The sequence below is a fragment of the Cicer arietinum genome, chromosome 3 (genome assembly GCF_000331145.2).
Source record: "Cicer arietinum cultivar CDC Frontier isolate Library 1 chromosome 3, Cicar.CDCFrontier_v2.0, whole genome shotgun sequence".
NCBI classification, from domain to species: domain Eukaryota; kingdom Viridiplantae; phylum Streptophyta; class Magnoliopsida; order Fabales; family Fabaceae; genus Cicer; species Cicer arietinum.
This window is the reverse complement of record NC_021162.2, coordinates 47,978,586-47,990,331: the sequence shown is the minus strand read 5'-3', so window position 1 is coordinate 47,990,331 and position 11,746 is coordinate 47,978,586. Positions and strand designations below refer to the sequence as shown.

The 11,746-nt window shown below is 33.8% G+C and overlaps 1 protein-coding gene across 2 annotated transcripts in view; it reads right to left on the bottom strand.

Moving 5' to 3' along the window:
- Positions 1-7,610, bottom strand: part of LOC101491945 (eukaryotic translation initiation factor 4G-like) — a 9,220-nt gene extending 1,610 nt beyond the window's left edge. Inside the window, exons 1-8 of one of the 2 annotated variants that reach the window (XM_004492180.4) lie at positions 7,388-7,610; positions 7,053-7,297; positions 6,201-6,340; positions 5,852-6,004; positions 5,619-5,686; positions 5,455-5,511; positions 3,851-5,164; positions 742-3,755 (exon numbers count right to left, since the gene is read on the bottom strand). In XM_004492180.4, coding sequence (XP_004492237.1) covers positions 742-3,755; positions 3,851-5,164; positions 5,455-5,511; positions 5,619-5,686; positions 5,852-6,004; positions 6,201-6,340; positions 7,053-7,201 — 4,895 coding nt within the window. In that variant the 5' untranslated portion in view covers positions 7,202-7,297; positions 7,388-7,610. The remainder of the gene's footprint in view (positions 1-741; positions 3,756-3,850; positions 5,165-5,454; positions 5,512-5,618; positions 5,687-5,851; positions 6,005-6,200; positions 6,341-7,052; positions 7,298-7,387) is intronic. The other variant, XM_004492181.4, reaches the window with a different exon arrangement.
- Between the last annotated feature and the right edge of the window lie 4,136 nt (positions 7,611-11,746).

The window sequence follows — 11,746 nt, the reverse complement described above, 5'->3', positions numbered from 1 at the left end:
CAGGCACGGCGTGTTTGCTATTTCATGTACGCCTTCTAGGGATCACCCGTGAATACCTCAAATCCCCTTTTTTTTTAAATTCGTTCTGTATTTTTTAAGAGTGTAGTTACCTTTTCGAATTATTTTAAGTGGCCTATTTAATTATTCCTCCTTTGAGAACATGTTAAATCTGCAAAACCATCTTCTTTGCACAAACCTTCGTTCTCCTGCTAATGCTAGTTCTGTTCTGCAAAGCGCAACTACTCTGTTCTGCGAACCCTTCTTCATCATCGCTAGTTATGTTCTGTGGTTTCCTTTCCTTCTTCTGTTCTGTTGGTTTGTTTATTTTCCTCTATTGTTCTTTTCTCGTATTCTTCTGTTTTAGAACTTTAAATAGTAGTGAAGTTATATTGGGTTTTTTATTTTTAACCCTAATGACAAGTGACCAGAGTTAAATTATAATTATTAAGTAAGATTACCCTTTAATTTTGTATATTTTCCTATTTGAGTATTTATGTATCCTGTTAAAATTAATGTTTGGTTTGTGTACTGTTTTTTAGTCTTCACAATAATGGATATCCCTCAATCCGCTATATCGGTTTTGTTCCAGCACTCCGCGCCATTATACACAATTTACAACAAAGTTTCCAATATACTTCTAACAAAATGATAAATACCAAACTAGAAATCACGTTTCTCAGAAAAATACATATTTGGCACAAGCATAAAGTGAATAGTAACCATGTGAAGAGAAAGCAGTACCTATAGTATTCTTTAATTGCTGCCATGGACATATTCTGTAGTCGCTCTTCTGACCAACCCTTTTCTGAGGAGGTACTCTGGGATCCTACTGTCCCTTGTGCATGGACAAGAGGTGGATTTACAACAGGTCTATCAATAATCCTATCAACATTTCTCATATCCTTGTTACCATAATTCATATTATGCTCTTCAATAATTGATTGATCGTAAGTAGTTGAACCAACAAATCTATCCTGAACGTATCTTGGAGTGGGGTCCTCCCTAGAGCTATATGAAGGGCGCTCTGGTAAATTACTGTAACCATTAAGACCAATCGAACTTGATACTGCAGAAGGACCTCTAATAGACATTCCTCTAGCAAGACCACCCTGTGGTCCCAAGGTTATTGAGTCATCACCCAAAGGCCTTTGAGGCAAGGGAATAGACAGTGTCCTGGCCTCATAAGATTGCCTTTCACCCCCACGAACATCCTGAGAACCATACCCACGAACTTGAGTAGGCAACCCACGCAGTCCACCAATCTGGGCATTAGGAGAAGTTAACATAGACGAACCTCTTGGACCAAAATCCATAGGCATCCTTCTTGCCGTATTAATACCCGGACCACGACTCAGCCTACCAGCTTGGGCCTGCCTCTCTTGCGAAGCATCTCTGTGCACCTCTTCAATCTTCTTTGGACCTTCCACTTTTCTCCTTTGCTGCCATTTATTCTTTCTCAAATCAATGGCATCCTTCAACATGAACCTCACCCTAGAAGATAAATTCATATTGTTTGATAATGATTTCATCCTTTCAAAATATACATCCATATGTTCCTTGGCTTTGGGATGGTCAATCATCTCGCCAATAGTACTCATCAATTTGCATAAAGCTTCAATATCTTCTTCATCGGGATCCTGAAACTGACCTAGTAATTTTTTGATGCACTCGTGCATTATCCTCTCTGTCAACATTTTCTTCTTATACAGTTCTCCAATCAATCTGATATTACCCAACATTCGTCTTCGAGCCTTGGTTCGTTTCGCTTCTCTTTCCTCATCAGACTGTTTCACCTCACCCTCATCAGCTTTATTAGCTTCTTCTTGCTCTCTTTCACCCCTCTCAAATTCTTCTTGGCACTTGTTTAATAATAATCTTTTGAATGTTATCTTTTCATTGTCTTGACTGAGATCAGGTAATGCAGCTGCCAGATGAAAACAGAAAGTGGCATACATTTCACAGAAGGTAGGCTCCATCAAGGCTTTCTCAAAGATTTGTGAGATGACACCAGTGAGAGTGATGACATTGTCAATATTAACTGCTTTTACCTGCTCAAAAAGCTTCTCAAAATTCTGGGGAGTTAACTTGTTTAATATAGCTTTCAACTGCCTCTGCTTGGCCTGTTCTTCATCTGTAACTTTACCCACCTCATACTTCTTCTCAGCTTTGTGGATCGTTGGTAAAGGAGATGGAATTAAACCCCTCTGCTGGAAGCTAGCAGCACGCTGCCACCTTTCACCATCAGGGCTATTTCTTTGCATTCCTCCCTGATTTACCATGGATTGCATTGGCCCAGAAAGAATCCCTCCACCATATTGCATAGCAGTCGGTGTACGTGGATTCCTTAAAACACCAAAATTGCCTCCTTGGCCAGGTCGAAATCCTGTATTACCTCCAATACCATCCAAACGCATATCAGAATGGAAGGCACCAGAAACTTTACTCCATTTATCGTCCTCAATAACACCACTCCCACGACGATCCATCCGCGACATCCCACCTGACCTATCTGCATTTCTTCCAGTAGAAGGATGTGAATCGCGTCCAATAACATGAGAACCAATATTAGAACTCATCAAAGCTTCGGCTATGTCTGCCATGATTTCAAACCCTTCAGGGAGATCAGTGCATTGCTCTGCAAATTTCAAAAGGAAATCTCGAGAGTACTTTTTATCGGTAACTGCACTTCCATCGCTAACCTGTTGTGTTTTATCTGATACTTCTAGCTTTGGTGTGGACATGTCGGCAGCATCCTCCCAGTCCTCAAGTTCAGCCTTACTCTTCCCACCTTGTTCAGTTGCAACTGCATCTGGCTGAACAGCATCCACAGAAAACTGCTTCGAATCTCCAGAAGTAGTAACATTTTCAGTGTTTTCTGAACTTACAACAGCTTCTTTCTTATCATCAGGTCCCTTATAAGCATTATAAAGATCAGATGTTGACCCAGCAGCATCTGCTTTCAGAAGAACCTCCTTTCGTTTCTTTTTTCCTTTTGATGTAGCTTTCACCTTGCTTGGTTCTAAAATTGGTTTGTCTTTAGTACCAGATGCTTCTGGAAGAGACAACGAGCCACTACCAGCATCCTCTGAACTATCCTTGCAATGTTCTGAAGTTGTTTCTATAAGATCAGAAGATTGCTGATCTGATGAGCCAGAAGTTGTAGAAATAGCTTCATTACTAACTACACTATCATTTCTGTTTAGAGAGACAGCTTTAGAATCCAATGCAGTAGAGGTAGACATGCCTAAATTATTAGTCATCTGGTCACACTCTGTGCCGTAACTTGCAGATTCACCCTGCCCATGCTGTCCAGTTCTTATAGTTACATCCTCAGAACTTAACTCTGTAACACCTTGTTTGAGTTGATTAAATTCTGTCCCACCGTCACTAGCATTTTTACATCTCTGAAGAGTTGAAATTTCAGATTTATCACCCCTTTCCAAAATGTTATGGCTTAACAGTTTATTCTCTTGGGCTAAATCATCTACCTCAGCACTCTTATGTTTGTTCAAACTATCCACAGCTTGAGTAACAGGTCCTACAGCTGAAGCACAAGTAGAAACCTGTGTAGAACTACTGGTCTTCTCTTTAACTTCGGCAGAAGGCATGTTCTCACTGGTAGCTGACAATGTGCCTGAAGCTGCTGCTAATATATCTTCACCAGCAATTGCTGCAGAATGGATTGTTTTAGCTCCTACAGTTTCAGAAACAGCTAAGGATGGTTCATTAGCCACATCAGAAGATTGTACAGTCACCTGTGAGGGGGAAAAAATAAAAACATTCACAAGACTTGAAACAAACTGAGATCAAATTAGCAAAAGGATATTTGAACAACCTAGCACTTTTGTACCTGATGCTGCAACTGGCCTTTCTTTTGTAGTTTCTTCTGATTATCCTTCAGAGAATTTGACCTACTAAGAGATTCCTTTTTTCTGCCTTCGTTATTGGTTACAACTAGTGCAGAATCCTCACTCAAAGCAGACGAAGAAGATAACAAGGAAGCTGATGTAAGCTTCTCAGAAGATGCAGCAGTAGATTGTTCCGAAGAGATTCCAGAACAAATTTCAGGCCCTTTTTGTGGCACAGAAGAGCCAACATCACTAGATGTTATCGAGGAACTAGGAGATCCACCCTTTTGAGCACCAGAAATACTGGAATTGGCATATGTTGAGTTCACAACACCAGACCTACCACTTGGCTTTATAGACACAGAAGATGCTCCAGACATAGTTGATGAGATTGCATTCAGCACATCACAGGAAATTTCTGTATTCAGTGGTTGAACATTACCGGAAATAGAAGTGACTATTTTATCAACAGGCAGGGAATTATTAGATGATGATGAATTCGTGAAACCACCATTTTGTGGACCATGGTTCACTGCATAACCTAATCTTGGTGGGTGCGTGTTGGGGGTAATCTGGCTACTGGATAAAGGAAGAGAATTAGGAGTTGGATAAAAGAGAGAATTGGATGCATAGTGACCCACAGGATGAGAAGCAGCAAATGGCTGGACAGATGGAGATTGAGAAGGCATGCCAGAATGAGACCTAGCACCAGAAGACCCACCATTGTCATCCCTTTTATCAAGTCTAAGCTCTTCGTGTGTATCAGGGTGAGTTATTTTCACAGGAGTAGTTTTACGAGGTACAGCAAATTTTCCTCCTTGTTGTGGGGAATATTGTGGGTTGATGCCCATGTTGCCTAACTGATGGGGAAATTGATGACCAATTTGAGGACTGTAACCTATATGTTGGCCTTGATGATGAATAGGGTGAGGTTGAATACTTGGAACGAATATCTGTTGCTGCACTTGTCCAGCATTTCTAATTGGTAACGGCATCGGCATCGGCAAAGGCATTTGAAGAGGTGCTGTTGACATACCCTGAGAATGAATTTGGGGATTAGCAGCACTAAAGTGTAAGGGTGCTGGTGACTGACGATATGGCATTGCCATTGAAATTCCAGGTAGAGGAATAACAGCAGGCTTCTGCATCAAGCTTGCTGCAGGTAACACTTGAGTATCCTTTTTTGGCCTTGTACCAGTGTGAGTCTCCCCAGCCTTAGATTGGCCTGTGACACCAGTATCCTTATTCACTGGCAGCTGCTTTGGAACAGGAGGTGTTGGTACAGAAGGCACAGGTCTTGAAGAATCATGACGAACCTGAATGTTATGAAATTAGATAAATAAAGAAAAATACTTGCATTGATGTGAAAATAAGAAGACTATATGATCTTCAACAAGACTGATTAAAAACATATAGATGTACTCCTTTGTCAGCTTCTATTATGGAAAAGTATATCCTAAGTGGTGTCAGAATGAGTGACCACCAATTACATCCTCTTACGTGCTTAAATCTTTAGGATTAAGCGGTGGTGGTAAATCTATATTCTTCACTGTTGTACAAATAACAAGGAAATGAAAGGGAAAAAAAGAAAGAACAAATAGCACACCTGATCACGCTTCTGCTCATCTAAATTAGGAGGAGCCGAGCTTGTGCGAGCAGGAATCTGCATATATTATAACAGAACATGATCAACTTCTCATAAAATTCCAGGCATTAGGGTATTACTAAATGTCGAGTGCATGTTAAGTAACTTGCAAATGAAAAACTTACTGCCATCCCATTCATAATTCCTGGACTAATAGATCCAAATTGCACAGGGAATGCTACGGATGCATCACCTGGGGAAGACAGCAAAACTTAGATCCCTCTAACAAGTCACAAGTAATAGGCAAGAAAATGTTATTTTTCAAATATAACCCCAAACCAGTGAGAAACCAAAACACTTATACCAAATCTTATGTATTTTATTTTTATAAAACCCTACATAAGTAATAATAACATACCCTTAGGAGGGGTTGTAGGTGCTGCTGAATCTGAACTCACGGGGGGAGGTTGAGAAGTAGGAGGAGCTTTAGGAACAACTCTGGTGCTCCTCTGTGCAGCTGATGATTCAGATGGCTTGGCAGTTGCATTAGTAACTGGTGCATCAGATCCACCTATGATACAACATAGATGACTAAGATAAGTATCATCCACAAAAGATAATCACACATTGTCACATTCTACCAAACACTCGATTTCTATATATATAAAAACCAGCAGGTTCTTCCACTGTAAAATGGAAAGTAATTCTACTGAAACAACATTACATAATCAATCACTCAAAAAAACTATTGTCAGGTCCAAGCTTACCATGAAATTGCGGCTGTACATGGGAACCATTTGGTGTTGTCCGGACTGCAGAAGCATAATTAAACTCAGCTGAATTGGCTGGGGTAGGGTTTACCCTAGATGGTCCACCTTGTGCATGATTATTAGACTTCTTGTTAAAACTAACACAAACAACAATCAGTATTCAATAAAACAGAAGAAAGAAAAAACGCTTATACATTTAATGTTGGTTTAAATAAGTATTTCGTCTCTGCAAATACGTTTTGTTTTTAGTTCCTAAAAAACTTTTTTGTTGTTTTACGCAAATATACAACTGTTCTTCTTTTGGTTCTTCTTGTTTTATTTTTAGTTTCTGAAACATTTATTTATGCTAGAATTGATCCTTATAATATTGGATTACGCACATACAATAAAGATCAATTCTAATATGAGGAACTAAAATAAAACAACAACCACGAAAACCAAAATCTATAAATAAAAAGTAAAATGTAGAATGTTTTAACAAAACCAAACCAATGTGCTATTTTGCAAGAACTAAAAACAAAAACAAAAAATTACAGGAGCTACAAGTAAAACCTATAATGTTTTAACAACACTGGTATTATATTTCAACACTGAAAACAATACGATATTATCTAAAAGCTAAAATAGAAAAGGAAACAAAACCAACAAAAACATGAATTTGGAAAGCCTACGAAACTAACTAAAAACAAAAACAAAAAATTACAGGAGCTACAAGTAAAACCTATAATGTTTTAACAACACTGGTATTATATTTCAACACTGAAAACAACACGACATTATCTAAAATCTAAAATAGAAAAGGAAACAAAACCAACAAAAACATGAATTTGGAAAGCCTACGAAACTAACCTCCGAGAAGAGGAAAGTGAGGGTGAAGGCGCAGCCGCGCCGGTGCCGCTCTTGTTAACGTAGGAACCACCGGAGGAACCTCGCTGTTGATTAAAGCTGGCGGATCGGCCGGATCGTCGGTTATCGGACTTTGATTGATTGAAGGACATAAATCCCAACCCTTAATTTATCAAAAACAAATTTTACGTACCAAAAAGAAAAAGAAAAAGAAAAAAAAGGGAGGGATTTTTCCCCCTCAATTTTCCCTGCAATAAAACAAGCAGATCCAAATCATGATCATGACGAAAATCATAAGAGTATCAAAACAAACTCATCAATTCAACATTGACGCATACATGTGAGAAAAAGTGGATTTTAGAGTTGGAGAGTGAAGCGAGAACCTGAAGAGTGTGGTTTGTGTGTGAAATTAGGGTTTATATTTATTAAATTAATTCGTGGCTGAGAGAGAGAGAAGAACGATTGAATAGGAAAGAGAAGGAATGAGCGTGGTAACAAAAAAAAATAAAAAATAAAAATGGAAGAGCGAAGCTTTTAAAGGCGGTCAAAACTGAATGGTAGGTTTTTCAGGAGATCATCATTTGTCTTCTTCTTGTACAAGGACTCTCTTTATTATGAGATAGGGATGTTAATATTCAAACTAATAATTTAAATAAATTATTTCAAATCTATAAAAAATATTTAAATGTTGCACCAAAACAAAATACAATATTAATTTTCTTTGGATATTATTATATTTTTAAAAATAATATTTGGATTAAATTGAAGTCTTTTACTATCGAATACAACTACATCTATATATGTAAAGAGGTATTATTTTCTTAAATTATCCTTTTTTTTTTCTTTCAACTTTATTTTCTCCATTTCTTTTTATCTTTTTCTATAAAATTACTTTTTTTTTCTTACTTTTTATATTTAATTTCTAATTTATTTTATTTTACGATAAAATATAATATGTGTAAAAGTAAAATATATTTTTAGTGTTTATAAAATTTTATTCAGAAATATATATGTTCACTTAATAAAATAGAACTGAATGAGTTATATATATATATATATATTCACTTAATAAAAAATTATACAAGTTAGGCTAAAAGTTACACTCATTTAATATACATATTTTTACTAAAAAAAATAGCAACATAAAAACAAAAATTAAATTAAAAAATAACAAAAAGAATTATCAAAAACTACAAATAATTTTGAAATTAACAGCAAAAAAATATTAAGCAACAACAGATTTTTTTATTGAAAAAGACAACAATTACTACAAAGTTTTTTAAAAGAAATCAGTAGCAACAACAACAAATTTTTGCAAGACAAGAACAGAAATTTCAAAAACAGCCGACATTACCATTTAAAAAACAGCCATGCTAGATATCGCGAAAAAAACTTACGAATTTTCACGAATGAGTGTTATAGTTTTTATTAAACTATTAAAAGTAATAAAAAAAAATTAAAATTTTCGTGATTTACCACTCACCATTTGTTTTGCACTCACAAAGTTTTAACACACCATTGCCACCCTAAACTTGCTCTACATTTACTCTATTTTACATCTATTAAATCTAAAGTAGCGTTGTTCACACTTCACCCACAAAAACATGAAGACGGAGTGACAAAAGCATGGGAGTGCCATCAAACATGATTGTGCTATGGGTCAATTAGATCGCGTTAGAGGCATCAATTGCTTCTTTCTTCTCATGCTATTTATGTTATTTACTGTACAAAGAATTAATAGATGAGAGAGAGAGAGAGAGAGAGAGAGAGAGAGAGAGAGAGAGAGAGAGAGAGAGAGAGAGAGAGAGAGAGAGAGGAAGTATATGTATATATATCTCACAGTATTTATAACTGGCACACGCTTGTGTGTTTTTCACAAAATGTTTAGTATGTGATACTAAACATTTCTCTTTTTTAAAAATACTTCAATCAACATAAAAGAAAAAAACTACAATTAATAAAGATTTTATTTTCTATTAATCCAACGTGCATAAAAATTTATTTACATCTTTCTATTATTACTCAATCATTTATATTTTTCATATAAAATTTATTATTTTCATACATGCATCTAATAAAATTTATTCTTTTATAAATACATTGCACAAAATATTCTTTTAAAAATAACACAACCATCTCCCTTAAGTAATTATATTAATGCTACAACTGTCTTTCTATTTTCAAATCACTAATTTTTACCGCAAAATTATAAATATATATTAACTAATAACAACAAAAATTTCAAAAACAAATATAGTAGATCACTCATACACAAAATTAAAAATTAATATATGACTTTAATTGTAAGTGGAAAAACTCTTACTTGATGCGCTTTCATTTGTATCAACAACTCTAAGAAACCAGGACCAAAAGCCTCTAAAGAGGATGAATCAAAGGCCATTCTTATTGTCCCACAAAAATTAAATAAATAAAAAGACTAAAAAGTTCAATTTGACATGTGAATGATTATGATGGTGGCGTGAAGATAATCGAGGGAGGCTATGTTTTCTTTTTCCTTTTATTTGTGATAGAAAGTTTATGGAATTAGGCAAATGATAAGAATAGGTGTGTGAAATGAAAGGGAAATACACTTATATAGGACAACATTTTTATTTTATATTGTAAACTAATTTTATACCAAAAATATTGTCTAAGATTCTCTTTGGTAAGAATAATAAGAATTATGTTAGACAAGCATTTTTTAATCGCCGTCTCTCCTAAATAAACTATAAGTTATTTTCTTCTTCTTCCATTAAAGAGGATGGTTTAAGATATTTTTGTTTAGAATCACCCCTTCAAATTATTTTTATCTTTTATTTTATCTAAATGAGTTGTTTCTACACAAACTTAGCTTTTCTTTCGTACTTAATGTGCAGGTGCAATTTTGTTATCTGAGATCGACACTTTTTAGTTTTCCTATCTTGGTGCAATGTTTGTTTGTTTCAGATTAACATAGTAGTTTGTATCTATTACATATCTCAATCAATTACTTTGACGTAGTCAACATTACAGATTCAGATACGCATGTATTTGAGACGCTTGAATTTTGACATATTTGTAGATATGTTGTCGTTTTGTGTTATGTTGTCATTATATGTAATTATCTTGAGTGTTGTGAGTTTGTTAACATATTTATTTATTTTTACAATTTGAATCAATAATTATAGTTTCTTTTAGCAAAAAATATATATTTGATAATAAAAATCGTTTCTTTGTTAAAGAGAGAGACATGAAAAACAGAAACAGAGGAGGAAGGAAGAATTCTTTATTCTCTCTTAATTGTTTTCCAACACAGCAACACAACAATTGTAGTAATTCAATTTGTAAACTCCAATTTAAAATGATACTAAATTGGTAAGGGAGAGAGAGAAAAACTATTCCACTTTAATTGTATTTAAGGACAAAATGAAAATAGAGAACTAATTGTAGTTTCTCTAAGATATTTTTGTTTGGAAACGCTAACAAGTGTTTGGGAATTAATTGAGCCTTTGTCGAACAATTAAAAAAGGAAATAAAATGTTGGGATGTGTGTAGTTAATGTCTTGAATTTTCAATTTTTAAATAAAGATAGTTTTCTTTTATTTTTTATTTTTTTATTTTTTTAACAAGTGTTTTTGGACACTTATTAACATGATCTTTTTTTGTCATCTAATTCTAATTTCTATTTCTTGAAAATTAGATGATCAATACAAACCATTTTGTCCAAATTTTTTTAAATATCATTTTAACAGCTTTAACCAAAGCTGTTTTAAATATTTTATTTGATTTATTTGATATTGAAATATTTTTGTATTTCTTTCTCTTTTACTTAAAGATTATGGTTTTATTAATAAATTGAGATAAATTTATTTCTTAAAAAAGAATGTGATTTTTAAAATTAATAATTTATTATAAAATGTTAAGATTAAGAAAATTGCAAATTGAGATTCTTAACTAATTGATGAAAATACAACTTTATAAGTTTATAGAAAGTATGTGTTTGGAAAAAGAATGAGTTTGAAAATTTTTCATCTTTTTGAGGTTGAAAGGTTATGAAATTGAATTTGTAAGTTATAAATTTGAAATTGATAGATTTGATTACTTTTATGGATTTGAAGATGAATAAGACGATAAAACTTACTATTCTTTTTTATCAAAAACTAATAAAATGATTAATTTGACTAACATATAGTTAAAGGAGCAAAATAGAATAAAAAATAATTAAGAACTAAAGTAAAATCATAAAATAAGTTAAGAAACTAAATAACTAATTTAATCTTAAAAAAATGAAAATGTAAAAAGGAGAGGGAGTATTGGCGTGAAAATGGAAGGCAAGACACTTTTAGACATGTGATAGTATTAGAAAGGAATGAACCAATACATTTTTTGTTTTAAGATGGATGAACCTAAAACATCTTCAAATAAAAATACTTGCATAAAGGTTGAGTCTCTCGGTAACTTTACTATCTTCCTAATCCGATTATTTCTTTGGCCCAAAACAATAACTCAAAAAATGTTATAATTTAATTTAACCTAATAATTTTATCAATAAAAACCAACTAAGCAAGACAACTTCTAACACATCAAAAATAAATAAATAAAATAAACAACTTCTAACACATCAATTTCATGATTTTTTTAAATTAAATAAATAAATAAAATAGACAATAAACTATATAACAAATAATCATGTAAGAAATAATAATCTAGGCCAAAAT